Below are 13,870 nucleotides of genomic sequence, written 5' to 3' on the forward strand. Positions count from 1 at the left end.
TTTCAACTGCTTGGTTTTTGTTTTTACACTGTACTACAGCTTTAATTCAGCTGAGCGGTTTCAGGTAACATGAACACATTTTAAACCCTGATTTTTAGCTGTAGAAGCCTCGTTTGACAAAATAGTTCTCTTAATGCATTATGCTTACTAAGCCTGCATATAATGTAGTCTATTTTGTATTTAGTGCTATGCTTGGGGATGGGCTGTAGACAACTTAAAGAGGAACTCCAGTGAAAATATAATAATGAAAAAAAAGTGCTTAATTTTTACAACAAATTATTTAAAAAGGCTTTAGTAAATGTTTGCCCATTGTGAAATCTTTCCTCTCCCTGATTTACATTCTGACATTTTTCGCGTGGGGACATCTTTACTGCTGGTAGGTAATGTCTGTGGAAAGAGATGTTGCATTTTTGGCAGTTGGAAACAGCTGTTATCACACTGTGGGAGCCTTGTTGCATCATGGGAAATGTCATCACCCTGATCTCTTTGGCTGCAGTAGTTTCTGAATCACTCACATGAAACAAGTATGGGGCTAATCCAGTGCAGTCAAACACCTGATCTGCATGCTTGTTCAGGGTCTGCAGCTAAAGTGGACCCAAATTAAAAATACAAGATTTCAGAAATAAAATCTATTTTCTAAATTATAACAATAAATAGCAGGCTTTTTTAAGCTGCACGATGACAAATATAAAATATTTTACATTTATTGGAGGAACCCCTCCCTTCCTTTCATATTGCCGGGTCAGAATCCGGCAGACTGGTGGAGTAGGAGGTGTCTGGCAAAGGAGGAATTGCTAATGGCTGCCACCTGTATAACCCTAGTTATGAAAAGAGAAGGGTGAAAAGCATGCACTGAAATGCTCATAGGCTTGAAGGCGTGTTTATTTATCTTTGTATGTGTCAGAGTGGTGCAACTAAATAATTTGAATTAGAAAAATGTTTGGTTTGGGTCCGCTTTAAGTATTAGAGGCAGTGGATCAGGACAACCAGGCAATTTGCTTTGTTTAAAAGGAAATAAATATGTCAGCCTCCATATCCCTCTCACGTAGGGTGTGCTATAACCCTTCTTTGTATTTTTTGTACATTTTTGATTGTGGGTGCTTTTGTGGTGGATGTTTTTTGGTTTTAACTACTGCGCTTATATTTTCCATTGTGGCATATTGTGTGCCCATTATAATAAACTACTTTACATAGTGACTGTTAGTATTTTTTTTTCTTAATATTTATTTCACAAAATGATGCTTTTCCAGTGATTGGGCATTCATTCATTTTTCTCTCCCTTCCTCATCTGAACATGGACTACAAAACTGGCCTGGAACTGACAGCACAACTACGTGGTCTATATATAACTAGGAATTCAGAACATTCATACATCAGTGGGTTGTCGCCATGGGATTTATTTGGGTTCTGTAGCAGTGTGTAAATATTAGGCAGTGCTACGTCTCTCCAAAGATTCAGAGCAAATTTCTGTCAGCCTGGGAGAGAGAATTTACAAAAACAAATGTGCCGGGGTTTGCCCACTTTCTATAAGAGAAACTGTAACCAAGGATTGAACTTCATCCTAATGAGTAGCTGATACCCAGTTTCCCATGAGAAATCTTTTCCTTTTCTCAAACAGATCATCAGGGGGGTCTGTATGGCTGATATTGGGGTAAAACCTCTCCCACAGTGTGATGTCAGGACCAGGGTGCTGACATCACACTGTGGGGAGCCTTGTTGCATTGTGGGAAATAAAAGCGGTTTCCAAATGCCAAAAATGCATCATCTCTTTCCACATCACCTGCCAGCAGTAAAAATGTCACCATGTGATAAATGTCAGAATGTAAATCGGGGAGAGGTAAGATTTTACAATGGGCAATCACTGACTAAATCATTTAGTATTTATATAGCGCTGACATCTTCCACAGCGCTGCACATAGTATATTGTCTAGTCACTAACTGTCCCTCAAAGGAGCTCACAATCTAGTCCCTACCATAGTCATGTGTCTATGTTTGTATTGTGTAATGTATGTATTGTAGTCTAGGGTCAATTATCTGTATGTTTTTGGAATGTGGAAGGAAACTGGAGTGCCCAGAGGAAACCCACGCAGACACGGGGAGAACATACAAACTCCATGCAGATAGTGCCCAGGCTGGGATTAGAACCGGGGACCCAGCGCTTGCAAGGCGAGAGCACTAACCACTACGCCACCGTGCTGCCTAATAATTATTTATAAATAATTATTGTAAAAATTACGGACTTTTTTCTATGATGTTATTTTCACTGCAGTTCCTCTTTAAATATTACTCAATTTGTTTACAATTTTGCATACAGATCTTTACAATGAATTAAACCCAGGATTTGAGCAAAGTGACAATATTATAGAAACTTTTAAAATTCTCTAAGCTGTGCGTTTCAATTTTTCAAACTGTATGCAAATTTATTGAAGGTTTTCTTGATGTCCCCAATAGTACCGTAGCTATGTGGAGAGCCTTGATCACTAGATCGATCACACAGACAAGACAAGACACAGAATATTTATATCGCACTCTGGCGGACTCAAACAGCCAGAGCTGCAGCCACTAAGGTGCGCTCTATAGGCATTAGCAGTGATAGGGAGTCTTGTCTACAGTCTCCTCACTGAATAGGCACTGCCTTACTGAACAGAGAGAGCCGAGATTCATACTCTGGTCTCCTGTGTTAGAGGCGGAGCCCTTAAAGAGAAACTCCGACCAAGAATTGAACTTCAACCCAATCAGTAGCTGATACCCCCTTTTGCATGAGAAATATATTCCTTTTCACAAACAGACATTAGGGGGTGCTGTATGACTGATACTGTGTTGAAACCCCTCCCACAAGAAACTTTGAGGACTGTGGTACTTCTGGCAGTTTCCTGTCTGTGAACCTTGTTGCATTGTGGAAAATAGCGGTTTACTGCTGTTTCTAACTGGCAAAAAAGCATGCAGCAGCTACGTTACCTGCCAACAGTAAAAATGTCACCATGTAATAAATGACAATATGTAAATTCAGGGATTTAAAAGATTTTACAATGGGCAAACACTGACTAAATCATTTATACATAATTGTTGTAAAAATGAAGCACTTTTTTATTACATTATTTTCACTGGAGTTCCTCTTTAACCAGTACTTTCCAACTATAGACCGCTCTTACCTGCAAGTACTTCTGTTCTGTGGAAGAGGTTCTCTGACTGTTTCTCTGTGTACACTTCCACATCACTGTTGGGTTTAGCTCCTAGCGACCCTTCAGTCTTCCGTATCTGAGGCCCCTGAATTGATTGAACACAAGCCAAATGAACGAATGCTCAGACAGTTATGTTACACAGACAAGACATGTTTTCGTTAAACCAGGCCTGAACTGTGACTTTCAAAGTAAACACAAAGCAGCCTTATTTACTGATTTGTTTCTATTAAAGCAGATCTGAACTCTTGCACAGCACACAATGAAATACTTTATTCTACATACAGTTGCTGGAGAAATTCACTTCTCCATGCTCTGTGTTTGTTTTTCAAATCAAACTGTCTAATTATCAGCTCAAATCATTCTTATCAGCAACTGTGAATAGACTCTAAGTAAACACACACAGTAAACAATGAGTCTTAACCCTTTTTAGTGCTCCCTGCAGAAGTTAACCACTTACCGTAAGTACCAGCGGTCTCTGCCCCCTTAAGGACCAGAGACTACTGGTACAATAACGACGGAATACAGACGAATCGCCGCATATACCCGCCGCAACCGCCGTCCATGCCGCACACCGGGATCCTCAGGACACCCACTCTGCTGTCTCTATGACGGCAGAGTCATGTGAGCCAGTCAGGAGCCGCTTTCATTGGCTTCTGACCGTGTCTATCAATGTAAGCCTATGGGAGTTGCTTACGATGACAGACATACAATCGACTCCTGACCCACTCACAGGGCTCTGGCGCAGAGACAGGCAGAGCAAGTGAGCTGCAACGGGACACGGCGTGGAGACAGCGGCGAGATCAGCGGGATTGATGAAAGCGGCGGATTCGCACCGCGGTGGTGAATTGAAATACTCCCTGCCAGCCAGGTAACCATCAAAACTGCGTAGATTTAAATTACCTTGGTCCTTTAGTTAAACCAAGTTATAACTTCAGAAGCATGCTTCTAGTCATAGCTGATGAAAAGGGCGGTGGTGAGATAACTGCATAATGAGAGTGCAATCACAGTACATCTGCATTTAGAGACAAAGGCCCATATGTAATTAACTTTTTCTCCTGAGTTTTCTCCTAGCAGATGTTTCAACTTCTTTTTAAAATAACTTTGCAGTACGTTTTACATTGCAAAGTACTGAAAAGCAGGTGAAAAGAACATTCAAAAAATTATTTTGAGTATTTTTGTGTTTGCTGGTAGTTTTAAAGGCATTTTTTTGACTAGGTGAGAAAATATCACCTAGGAGAAAACTCAATTCACGTTTTCTCCCAAGTTTTTTCCTAGGAGATAATTTTTCATCTTTTCCTTTTTTAATTTTTCCCCTGGAGGGTACTCACCTCGGTAGGGGGAAGCCTCAGGGTCCCAATGAGGCTCCCCCTCCGCTGTAGCTGCAGGCAATCCAGCGCTGGCTCCCCCAAAGTCTCCTACAATCCTGGCTTGACAAGCCTGAAAAGGCTAGATCTATTTACCTTCCCTGGCTCCAGCGGGGGTGCTGTTGTGGCACTAAGCACAAAGATACTACGCAAGGGCAGGAGCCTTGCGCTTGTGCAGTAGAGCGGGCCGACAGAGTTCAGCTGTTTCCACCTATCTCAGAGTGGAGAGCCACTACTACGCCTGCGCTGGAGCCGGGAATGTAAATATTTACATCCCCGCTGTTCGGAGGGCCAGAGCGAGACTGCCGTGGGATGCCTCGATAGGATCCGGAGACTTCCCCCTACCGAGGTGAGTAATTTTTGTCGTTACAGGTTTTCTTTAAGAATTTGGGGGTGCCGGGCTTCACTTTAACACCATCACCCTGCATTGCCTGCTGCTAGCCGCGTCTAAATTACCTCCTTGGTGGGGTTGCCATAGCTGCTAACTTTATTGTGGGCCATTGCACCCAAATTCTCTGCTTCATATAGTGCAGTTCCGACTGTAAAATGGTGGACAATTGTGATACACCAAACAACACTGCACTTATGTCTTTTCATGTGGTGATTATCAATCAAAATTAATATGAACATTAAATATTTTCTATGCTTTAATTCAGCTTTAAAGGGATTAGCAGCGGCCATCTCCTTATTTCTTCCAATACAGGTGCAAGCAGGGTGGATAAAAATCAGATTTTGTTTTTTATTTAAATCACATTTTAAAAAAAATAAAATGTTTGAGGAAAATATATTACCAATACCATTCAAAGGTTATTCCATCATGAAATAAAGATTCGTTTTTTTTAATTAAGTAGAATAAGGCGGTATATGTTTAATTTTTTTTTTTGGGGGGGGGGGGGGTAAATAAATTCCATTATTTATTAAAATTGTTATTAAAGTAATGATTATTTTTCTCCTTCCTTCCTAAGTACAACAGAAAAGTTGTCCAAATATGAATAATTAACCTATTAACTACTTGACGACCGCATCACGTCAAGTGCCTTGAATGCGGCAGCAGCCGCCGGACCGCCTAACGCCAATTGGCGTGCAGTCCTGGGGGCGTGTTTTGCTGGGGATTGCGTGCGCCGATGCGTGCACATCCCAGAGTGAATGATGGAGCTCTGCTCAGTCATCAGACTCCCCGGCTGCCTATGACAGTCGATTGCTGTGATTGGCTGGCGGGAAAAAAAAAAAAGGGCAATTTTATATAAAAAAAGAAAAAAAAAAAAAGAAACCAGATAAATAAACAACCCAGCAGTGATCAGAGCCCTAACTGAAATTTCTGTTAGTGGGCAGAAAGAGGGGGTGTTACATATGTGTGCACGGTTGTATGGCTCTGCAGCGAGTTCTTAAAGCTGTAGAGTCTTAAATTGTAAAATATAGCCTAGTCACTAGGGGGGTGTAAGCCTATGGTCCTGAAGTGGTTACATTGGGGATAAAAAAAAACTAATATGAAAAGTTGTTATTCTAAAAATCTTCATCTACTTGCATATTAAATTTATACCAGCAAGAATTAGTCTTTAACCACTTGACCACTGAGGGGTTTTTCCTCTTTAGGACCAAAGCAATTTTAACCTGTCAGCGCTCCCTCCTATCCTTTTGCCAATAACTTAATCACTACTAATCACAACAAAATCATCTATATCTTGTTCTTTTCGCCACCAGTTAGGCTTTCTTTGGGAGGTACATTATGCTAAGAATTATTTTATTCTAAATGCATTTTAATTGAAATAATAAGAAAAAAAATGGAAAAAACTCAAAGTTCTCAGTCGGTGGATACAACCCACACATTGTATTTGCCCATTTGTCCCGGTTATTGCAACGTTTAAAATATTTCCCTAGTACAATGTAAAGCGCCATTATTTTATTTGGAAATAAAGGTGCATTTTTTTCAGTTTTGCGTCCATCACTAATTACAAGCCCGTAAATTAAAAAAATAACAGTAATATACCTCCTTGACATACCTATTAAAAAGTTCAGTCCCTAAGATAACTATTTATGTATTTATTTATGTAATTGTTTTACTTCTATAAAAAAAAAGTTTGGGTATTATGGGAGAATGTGGGAGGGAAATAGTTAATTTTAGATGGTAAGTGTTGGTATTTTTATTAAATAAAATGCATTTAGATGTAGTTTTACTATTTGGCGACAAGATGTCCTCAGGCATTTTTTCCAATTTGCGTATGTAAGTACGGGAATCAGAAGTAATGCGTGGCACTGTAACTCAAGGAAGATACAATAACGCAGGAATCTAATAGATGCCAATGTTCATTGACCCGGGACTTAGATTAATGAATGGGAACTGCATTCCCATTCATCTTCTTGTTAACGGGTGGCGACAGGAACGCATGCGGGAGCGAGCGGCGCTTGTCTGCCGCTGAAGTTGTGTATTCATGGACCTGAGACTTCAAATGAAGTTTTCCCAGGCCGTGATTATACTGCACCTGGTACAGTAAGTAGTTAAATCAAGCCTAACTGACTAGTGATTTAAATTGTGAATTGAATCAGTTTGATTTAAATCAAATCCACCCTGGTTACAAGCAACAAAAATGGGGGTGGCGCAGCACATATGTATATTAGAGGTGTGCACACAATTACAGTACAACAATTACAGTACAACACACCACTGTAGGATATCCAATATAGATCTGTTGTGGTTTCAAATATTACAAATATGTATTGGTCACATGGAATAAAAAGCAGTAGCACAACGACAGACTGCTGTTTCGAGCTTTCTCCACTCAACCTGACGAAGAGCGGAGAAATCTCGAAACAGCAGTCTGTTGTTGTGCTACTGCTTTTATCCCATGAGACTAAAGGTGCGTACACACGCACTACTGTAATGAACAACGGGTACGTCAGACCCTCCCGCTGGGCGGGCGTTCTGCCGACAGTAGTGCGTGTGTACAGTCTGTCGGCAGACTTATAAGGCTGTTTCGTTCAGAAACAGCTTTATCAGCGCCCTCTCCTGTTTAAACTTCCTGCCGGGCAGGAAGAAGTGAAGCATGCCGGAGACCAGAGCGGAGAAGACAGCAGTGACAGCGGGAACTCGCGCCGGACGGAACAGGTAATGTATACCCGCTGTATTGCATCGGTCGTCAGGCATTCCAACACCGCTATCGACGTACTCCCGACCCGCCAGCGATCGAGAAAAATCTTCCGCACGGACGGATCGTCGGGAACGATCGATTTCGGACGGAAATCGATCGTTCTGTCAACGGTGTGCGCGGCGATTTCACAGCCGATTCGATCACTGTGATCGAATCGGCCGTATATCGGCGGGAAAATAGTTAGGTGTATGGGCCCCTTAAGTCCTATCAGCTCTTTGAACAATAGCAAAAGACTTTCTTTTTAGGTGTTTCAACTTGTCACAACTAAAGTTGTGGAAGCATAAAAGAACGCTGTTAAGTGTGTGTTTGGGGCTTAATACATTTTTGTAATCTTTGAAACTACTACGGTGGTGCCTGATCTACATTGATTTTGAGCGTTATATAAAACTGCACTGGAAATCCAAACGTCATTCAGAAACCCCCTAGCAGAAAGGTTTCCTAGTTCTTGTCTTCTCTGCACAGCTATAAGCAGATATCTGCCTGATCCTGCTTTTAAACGAGGGGATTCTGAGAAGATTAAAAATGTACCTCTGGCAGGCGATAGCAAAAACCACAGGTGCTACTGACGCATTTCATCCAGCAGGTAAACATTGTAATGTGTTAGCTAAGAAATATACAGGTTTACAAACTGGTCTGGACAGACTTTCCACTCAAGTTTAATTTGCTTCATATGGGCAATGGAATATGTCAGTCAACTAGACAGAAAATAATTGCATTTAAATCTTGTTTTGTTTTGGACTACCATCAAGGAGGATATATAATATATCACACCCCAACCTTCCTTCCCCCAATAAACATCCACACACTAACTACTTGCCGTTCGCTCCACACCGATTGGTGTGAAGTTCTGGGGTGGGGTTTTGCAGGAGATTGCGTGTGCCGACCGCTTGAATGTGGCAATCGCCGCTAGGACACTGTTAGACAACGCCGGCTATTTACAATGTACAGTGCTGCGATCTATGGCAACGCTGTACGGGGGACAGCCGTGACACTCGGCTGTCCCCTTGGGAGGCACACAGAGATCAATCGACTGTCATAGGCTGACGCCTATGACAGCCAATCGCTGTGATTGGCTGGTGGGTGAAGGGAGGGATGAAAAAAAAATAATAAAAAAGGGCAAATTTATATAAAAAAAAAACATTAAAAACAAACAAACATCCCAGCAGCGATCAGAGCCCACCCACAGAAAGCTCTGTTGGTGGGCAGAAAAGGGGGGGGGGTAATCACTTGTTCTGAGCTGAGCCGTGCAGTGAGCCCTTAAAGCTGCAGTGGCCAAAATTGTAAAAAAAATAGCCTGGTCACTAGGGGGGTGTAAGCCTATGGTCTTGAAGTGGTTAACAGCAGTAACATTTTAACCTCCCCAGCATTTAATTTCCCTGCAATTTTCGTACCAAAAGTGGTAGATTTTTTTTAAACCTATATATTGCAAGCATTTTTATAGACCGCTTGCAAGTTGCAGTCTTACAAGCTGTCTGCAAGCATGTAAACAATATTTTTTTACACTTAGAATATTTTTTAGATTGGAACCAATGCAGAGGTTTGTATTGAATCCAATACAAATACAAAATTTAAATTTGCCGCCTGAAGTGATGACAGCCCGACACCAGGGGGCTCTCACAGCGTCATCAGAGGGACACGCCGTGGGACATGATCGCCAGGGGAGAGGAAGCAGATAAAGGAGGAAGAAGAGGAGCTTGCTGCAAATAAGACAGGAATACGCTTGCAGGGAAGCCGCGAGGTGCCGGCGAGGGATCCCGCACGTCAGGGACTGGATGAGCCTGACCTTCTTACTGATTCCAGCTTATTTTTAGGACCAGTCAGGCTCGTCCTTAATGCTAGGAAATTTTCAAACGAATGTCCATGCCTTGATAAAGGGGACTCGCTGTGGCCCCGAAACGTCACGTTGGTTTGCAGAATGAACATTTGGGACATGAGATAACGAACAGCTTGATTTGAGCTTATGGAGTGTGCGGACCTTTTGACATTTTCTGGACTATTGTACCGGTCCCGCATGTCACAATCCGGTCCTGCATGTCACAATAATGCTAGGAAGGTTAAAATAGACTGCATTTCACCACAAATCCCCCCTTTGTGGCCATACCATGCTGTCCATGGTATGGACCATGACCAAGACATTGAGGCCATCTCTCATGAAAGTGACTCAGCAGAGCGCATATGGCCATACGCACCCCCCATCACCCCCCCCCCCCCACACACACACACACACACACACTACACACTGTATAAGCTATTCCACATTTGCAGAAATAAATCATGCTGCAGACCCCAAAATGCTAGTCCTGTGGCCTTTGTGTATGTCTGGTTAAATCCTTCGGATCAGCTTACTGGTAGCTGGATTATCTTGCCTTGACTTGTGAGTACATAGATGGTCCATAAGATACTAATAATTCAGGGTTTGTATGCAACTTTGTATGCTGCTAATATAAGTAAGGCAAGTTCTTTTTAAACACGGACTATGTTTTAGAAATATTAAAGCGGAACTACTGACATAATCTACAATTAAAAAAACAACCTAACTCCTTAATGATCATAGGCTTTCATTTAAAGGATACCTGAAATGACATGTGACATGAGATAGACATGTGTATGTACAGTGCCTAGCACACAAATAACTATGCTGTGTTCCTTTTTTGTTTCTCTGTCTGAAAGAGTTAAATAGCAGGTATGTAAGTGGCTGACTCAGTCCTGACTCAGACAGGAAGCGACTACAGTGTGATCCTCACTGATAAGAAATTCCAACTATAAAACACTTTCCTAGCAGAAAATGGCTTCTGAGAGCAAGAAAGAGATAAAAAGGGGAATTTCTTATCATTGAGGGCACACTGTAGTCACTTCCAGTCAGGACTGAGTCAGCCACTTACATACCTGCTATTTAAACAAAAAAAGTAACACACCATAGTTATTTGTGTGCTAGGCACTGTGCATACACAGGTCTATCTCATCATGTTACATGTCACTTCGGGTATCCTTTAAAAAAAATAAAATCATAATTCCCACCGAAGTTACATTCTTCTTGTACTGTAAAGCTGCCATCTAGCATCAAAAAGTCATAGCCAGTTCAATCTGTAAGCAACACCCAGCGTTGTTTTTTTTGTTTTTTTTTTTACAGCACAGATTTCTCCCTTCACATGGAGATTTATCTCCTGTATTCTGATAAGAGGACATTCCCTGCAAGCCTTGAGAGCTCAGCTCTGTGTGCCAGAACTGCACAACTCAGTGACTGATAGGGCAGCAGGAGAAAATGAAACTTAACCTCTTAACCCTTTTAGACACTTTCTTGTTTTGTAAAAATAACAGTTTGTTTCCATTAGAAATCTTTACTTTTTTATTTTAAATAGACCAGGGGTCTGTGTAGCTGGTATTGTGATGAAACCCTCCCACAGTTTGTAACTCTGTAAACCAAGTTGCATTGTGGGAAAAAAAAACAGCCGTTCCCAACTGCCAAGCAACCAGTATCTTTCTCTGTACATATACCGTAATGTAAGCAATCTTTTAGCCTACAACATTGTTAATGGGTGTGTTTATAGATGATGGCAGTTGGTGCTGTCTTTTTTCCCCATGTCTCCCTGCAGTAAAGATGATGACCCTCAGGCTCATGGTGGATCAAACATGAATGAATTACACCGCGAGCATCAATCCTTACTTGATCTATCTTTTTTTTTTTTTTCTTAACTTCTTACGTTGCAATGTATTGATATATCCCCCTCCTCGCTAAGTTTTTCTTTAACCCTTTCTGGACCGGCCGCCGAACCCCCCTTCAGGACCAGGCATTTTTGCAGAAGGGGCGCGTTTGGGGGGTCAGGTAGCCGGATCCCTGCAGGGTCTTGCTGGGTAGTGTGTCCCCCCCCCCCCCCCCCCATGGTGGCCCCGTGTGCAGCAGCCATCACTCACCTTCCAGGCTCCAGCGACGAGCCGCAGCGGATCCCTCCACTCCGGCCGGCATCTCAGCTCCTACTGCCGCTCAGTTCCGGGTCGCGGCTTGATGAAGTCATCAAGCCGGGTCCCGGTGCTGACATCAGAAGGAGCAGAGATGCCGGTAAGAGCGGTGGGGGGGTGCCGATCGTCGCGGGAACGGCAGGGAGGTGAGTGGATCCTCTTTCCCCCCTACCGCTGCAGCTGTCAAATTGATCACTACGATCCGCCGGCGATCGTAGTGATCACGTGATCAGCAGCCATACGCGATGGCTGGTCATCACTGAGGGGAGATGCCAGCTGTCATATGACAGCTTAATCTCCACTCTCTGGTGCACACGATCGCGTCGGGGCGGTTCATTAGCGTGGACGTTGAATCAATGTCCGGTCAGAACGGTAGCACCACCTGCTGGATGTTGATTCAACGTACCTGGTCCCCAAAAGGTTAAAATTGTGTGGCTGGTCTATCGGATTAGTTTTGTTTTCATTACACATAAATAAGCACATTTGTAAATGACATGACACTTCATCACACAACAGTAATTGGCTGCTGGAGAAGCATGAAACGCACCTCGGGTGCTGCTACAATTTTTGTCTGCATCTTCGGTGTAGTCATGTTCATCACTGGAGCATCACTGGAGGGTGGACTCTCTGGAAGGGACCGTAGAGTCGTAAGCTGTACAGGAACTTCTTCAGTTTCAATGTCAGCCACCCCTGTTTAATGAGAGCAACAGAACATGATTTACCATAATGTTTTTTCTTTTCAAAACTGCTGTATGCTAAATAGCCTCACTTTACACTTCCAGATACAGATCAGGCGTTTCTGGCATTATAGTCAGATCTGACAAGATTAGCTGCATGCTTGTTTCTGGTGTGATTCATACACTACTGCAGCCAAATAGACCAGCAGACTTGCCAGGCAACTGGCATTGTTTAAAATGAAACATGGCAGCCTCCATATACCTCTGACTTCAGGTTTCCTTTAACAAATGTTGCTCACACATGACTGTTACACTGCTTCACAGCTATAGCCCAAAAGTTTTCAGTGTTCAATGGAGCAAAGCTTCCAGTGGATGAACTACAATGGACTGATTCATCCCAGTCATTCAGGGATTTGTGAGAGATTCCCAATAAGTGCTTAAAGGGACTCCGAGCAGTGCAGAAACTATGGAAAGATGCATATCATTTTAAAGCTCTCTTTCTCCTCTTTCCAATGATATATACACCGCCAACCTACGCCTTTTAGTTTTCGCTAGTTTCGCGATTGAAATTGCCGCGGCCGCGATTTCAATCGCGAAAATAATGAAAACTAAAAAGCGTAGGGCGACGATTTAGGTGTCGCGAGAAAGAGAGCTTTAAAATGATATCCATCTTTCCATAGTTACTTGTATTACACAGGACGACACTTTCCCCAGTGTCAGCAGCTCCATTCAGCAGAAAAAGTCGTCCTGTGTAATACAAGTAACTATGGAAAGATGGATATCATTTTAAAGCTCTCTTTCTCCTCTTTCTGGCGACACCTAAATCGTCGCTCTATGCTTTTTAGTTTTCTTTATTTTCGCGATTGAAATTGCGGCCGCGGCAATTTCAATCGTGAAAATAGCGAAAACTAAAAGGCGTAGGGCAGCGGTTTATATATCATCGGAAAGAGGAGAAAGAGAGCTTTAAGATGATATGCATCTTTCCATAGTTTCTGCACTGCTCGGAGTCCCTTTAAAAAAAAAAATCAAATGATCAATATATAACGGTCAAGCTTTATAAACCACTTCACTACTGAGGGGTTTATAGACTAGAGCAGTTTACACATTTCAGTGCTCTTCCCATTCATTTGGCAATAACTTTAAAGGGGAACTGAAGTAAGAGGTATATGGAGGCTGCCATATTTATTTCCTTTTAATCAATACCAGTTGCCTGGCAGCCCTGTTGGTCTATTTCTCTGCAGTAGTATCTGAATAACACCAGAAACAAGCATGCAGCTAGTCTTGTCAGATCTGTCTTTAAAGTCTGAAACACCTGAACTGCTGCATGCTTGTTCAGGGGCTATGGCTAATAGTATTAGAGGCAGAGGATCAGCAGGGCTGCCAGGCAACTGGTATTGCTTAAAAGGAAATAAATATGGCAGCCTCCGTATACCTCTTACTTCAGTTCCCCTTTAACACTATTTATCACACCAAAATGATCTACACATTGGGGTTTTTTTTCACCACAAATTGGGCCTTCTTTGGGTGGTACTTTTTGCTAATTT

General features: G+C 42.4%; 1 protein-coding gene and 1 long non-coding RNA gene across 3 annotated transcripts in view; one reads left to right on the plus strand and one right to left on the minus strand.

Annotated features, from left to right (window-relative positions):
• Nucleotides 1–13,870, plus strand: part of LOC137519063 (uncharacterized) — a 108,476-nt gene that overhangs the window by 85,323 nt on the left and 9,283 nt on the right. The window lies entirely within an intron of this gene.
• The window catches only part of SDC2 (syndecan 2), a 179,635-nt gene that overhangs the window by 9,578 nt on the left and 156,187 nt on the right, over nucleotides 1–13,870 (minus strand). For both annotated transcript variants that reach the window (XM_068237699.1, XM_068237700.1), the window contains exons 3-4: nucleotides 12,197–12,339; nucleotides 3,153–3,267 (exon numbers count right to left, since the gene is read on the minus strand). In XM_068237699.1, the coding sequence (XP_068093800.1) occupies nucleotides 3,153–3,267; nucleotides 12,197–12,339 (258 nt within the window). The remainder of the gene's footprint in view (nucleotides 1–3,152; nucleotides 3,268–12,196; nucleotides 12,340–13,870) is intronic.

Source organism: Hyperolius riggenbachi, chromosome 5, assembly GCF_040937935.1.
Source record: "Hyperolius riggenbachi isolate aHypRig1 chromosome 5, aHypRig1.pri, whole genome shotgun sequence".
In the NCBI taxonomy this organism is placed as follows: domain Eukaryota; kingdom Metazoa; phylum Chordata; class Amphibia; order Anura; family Hyperoliidae; genus Hyperolius; species Hyperolius riggenbachi.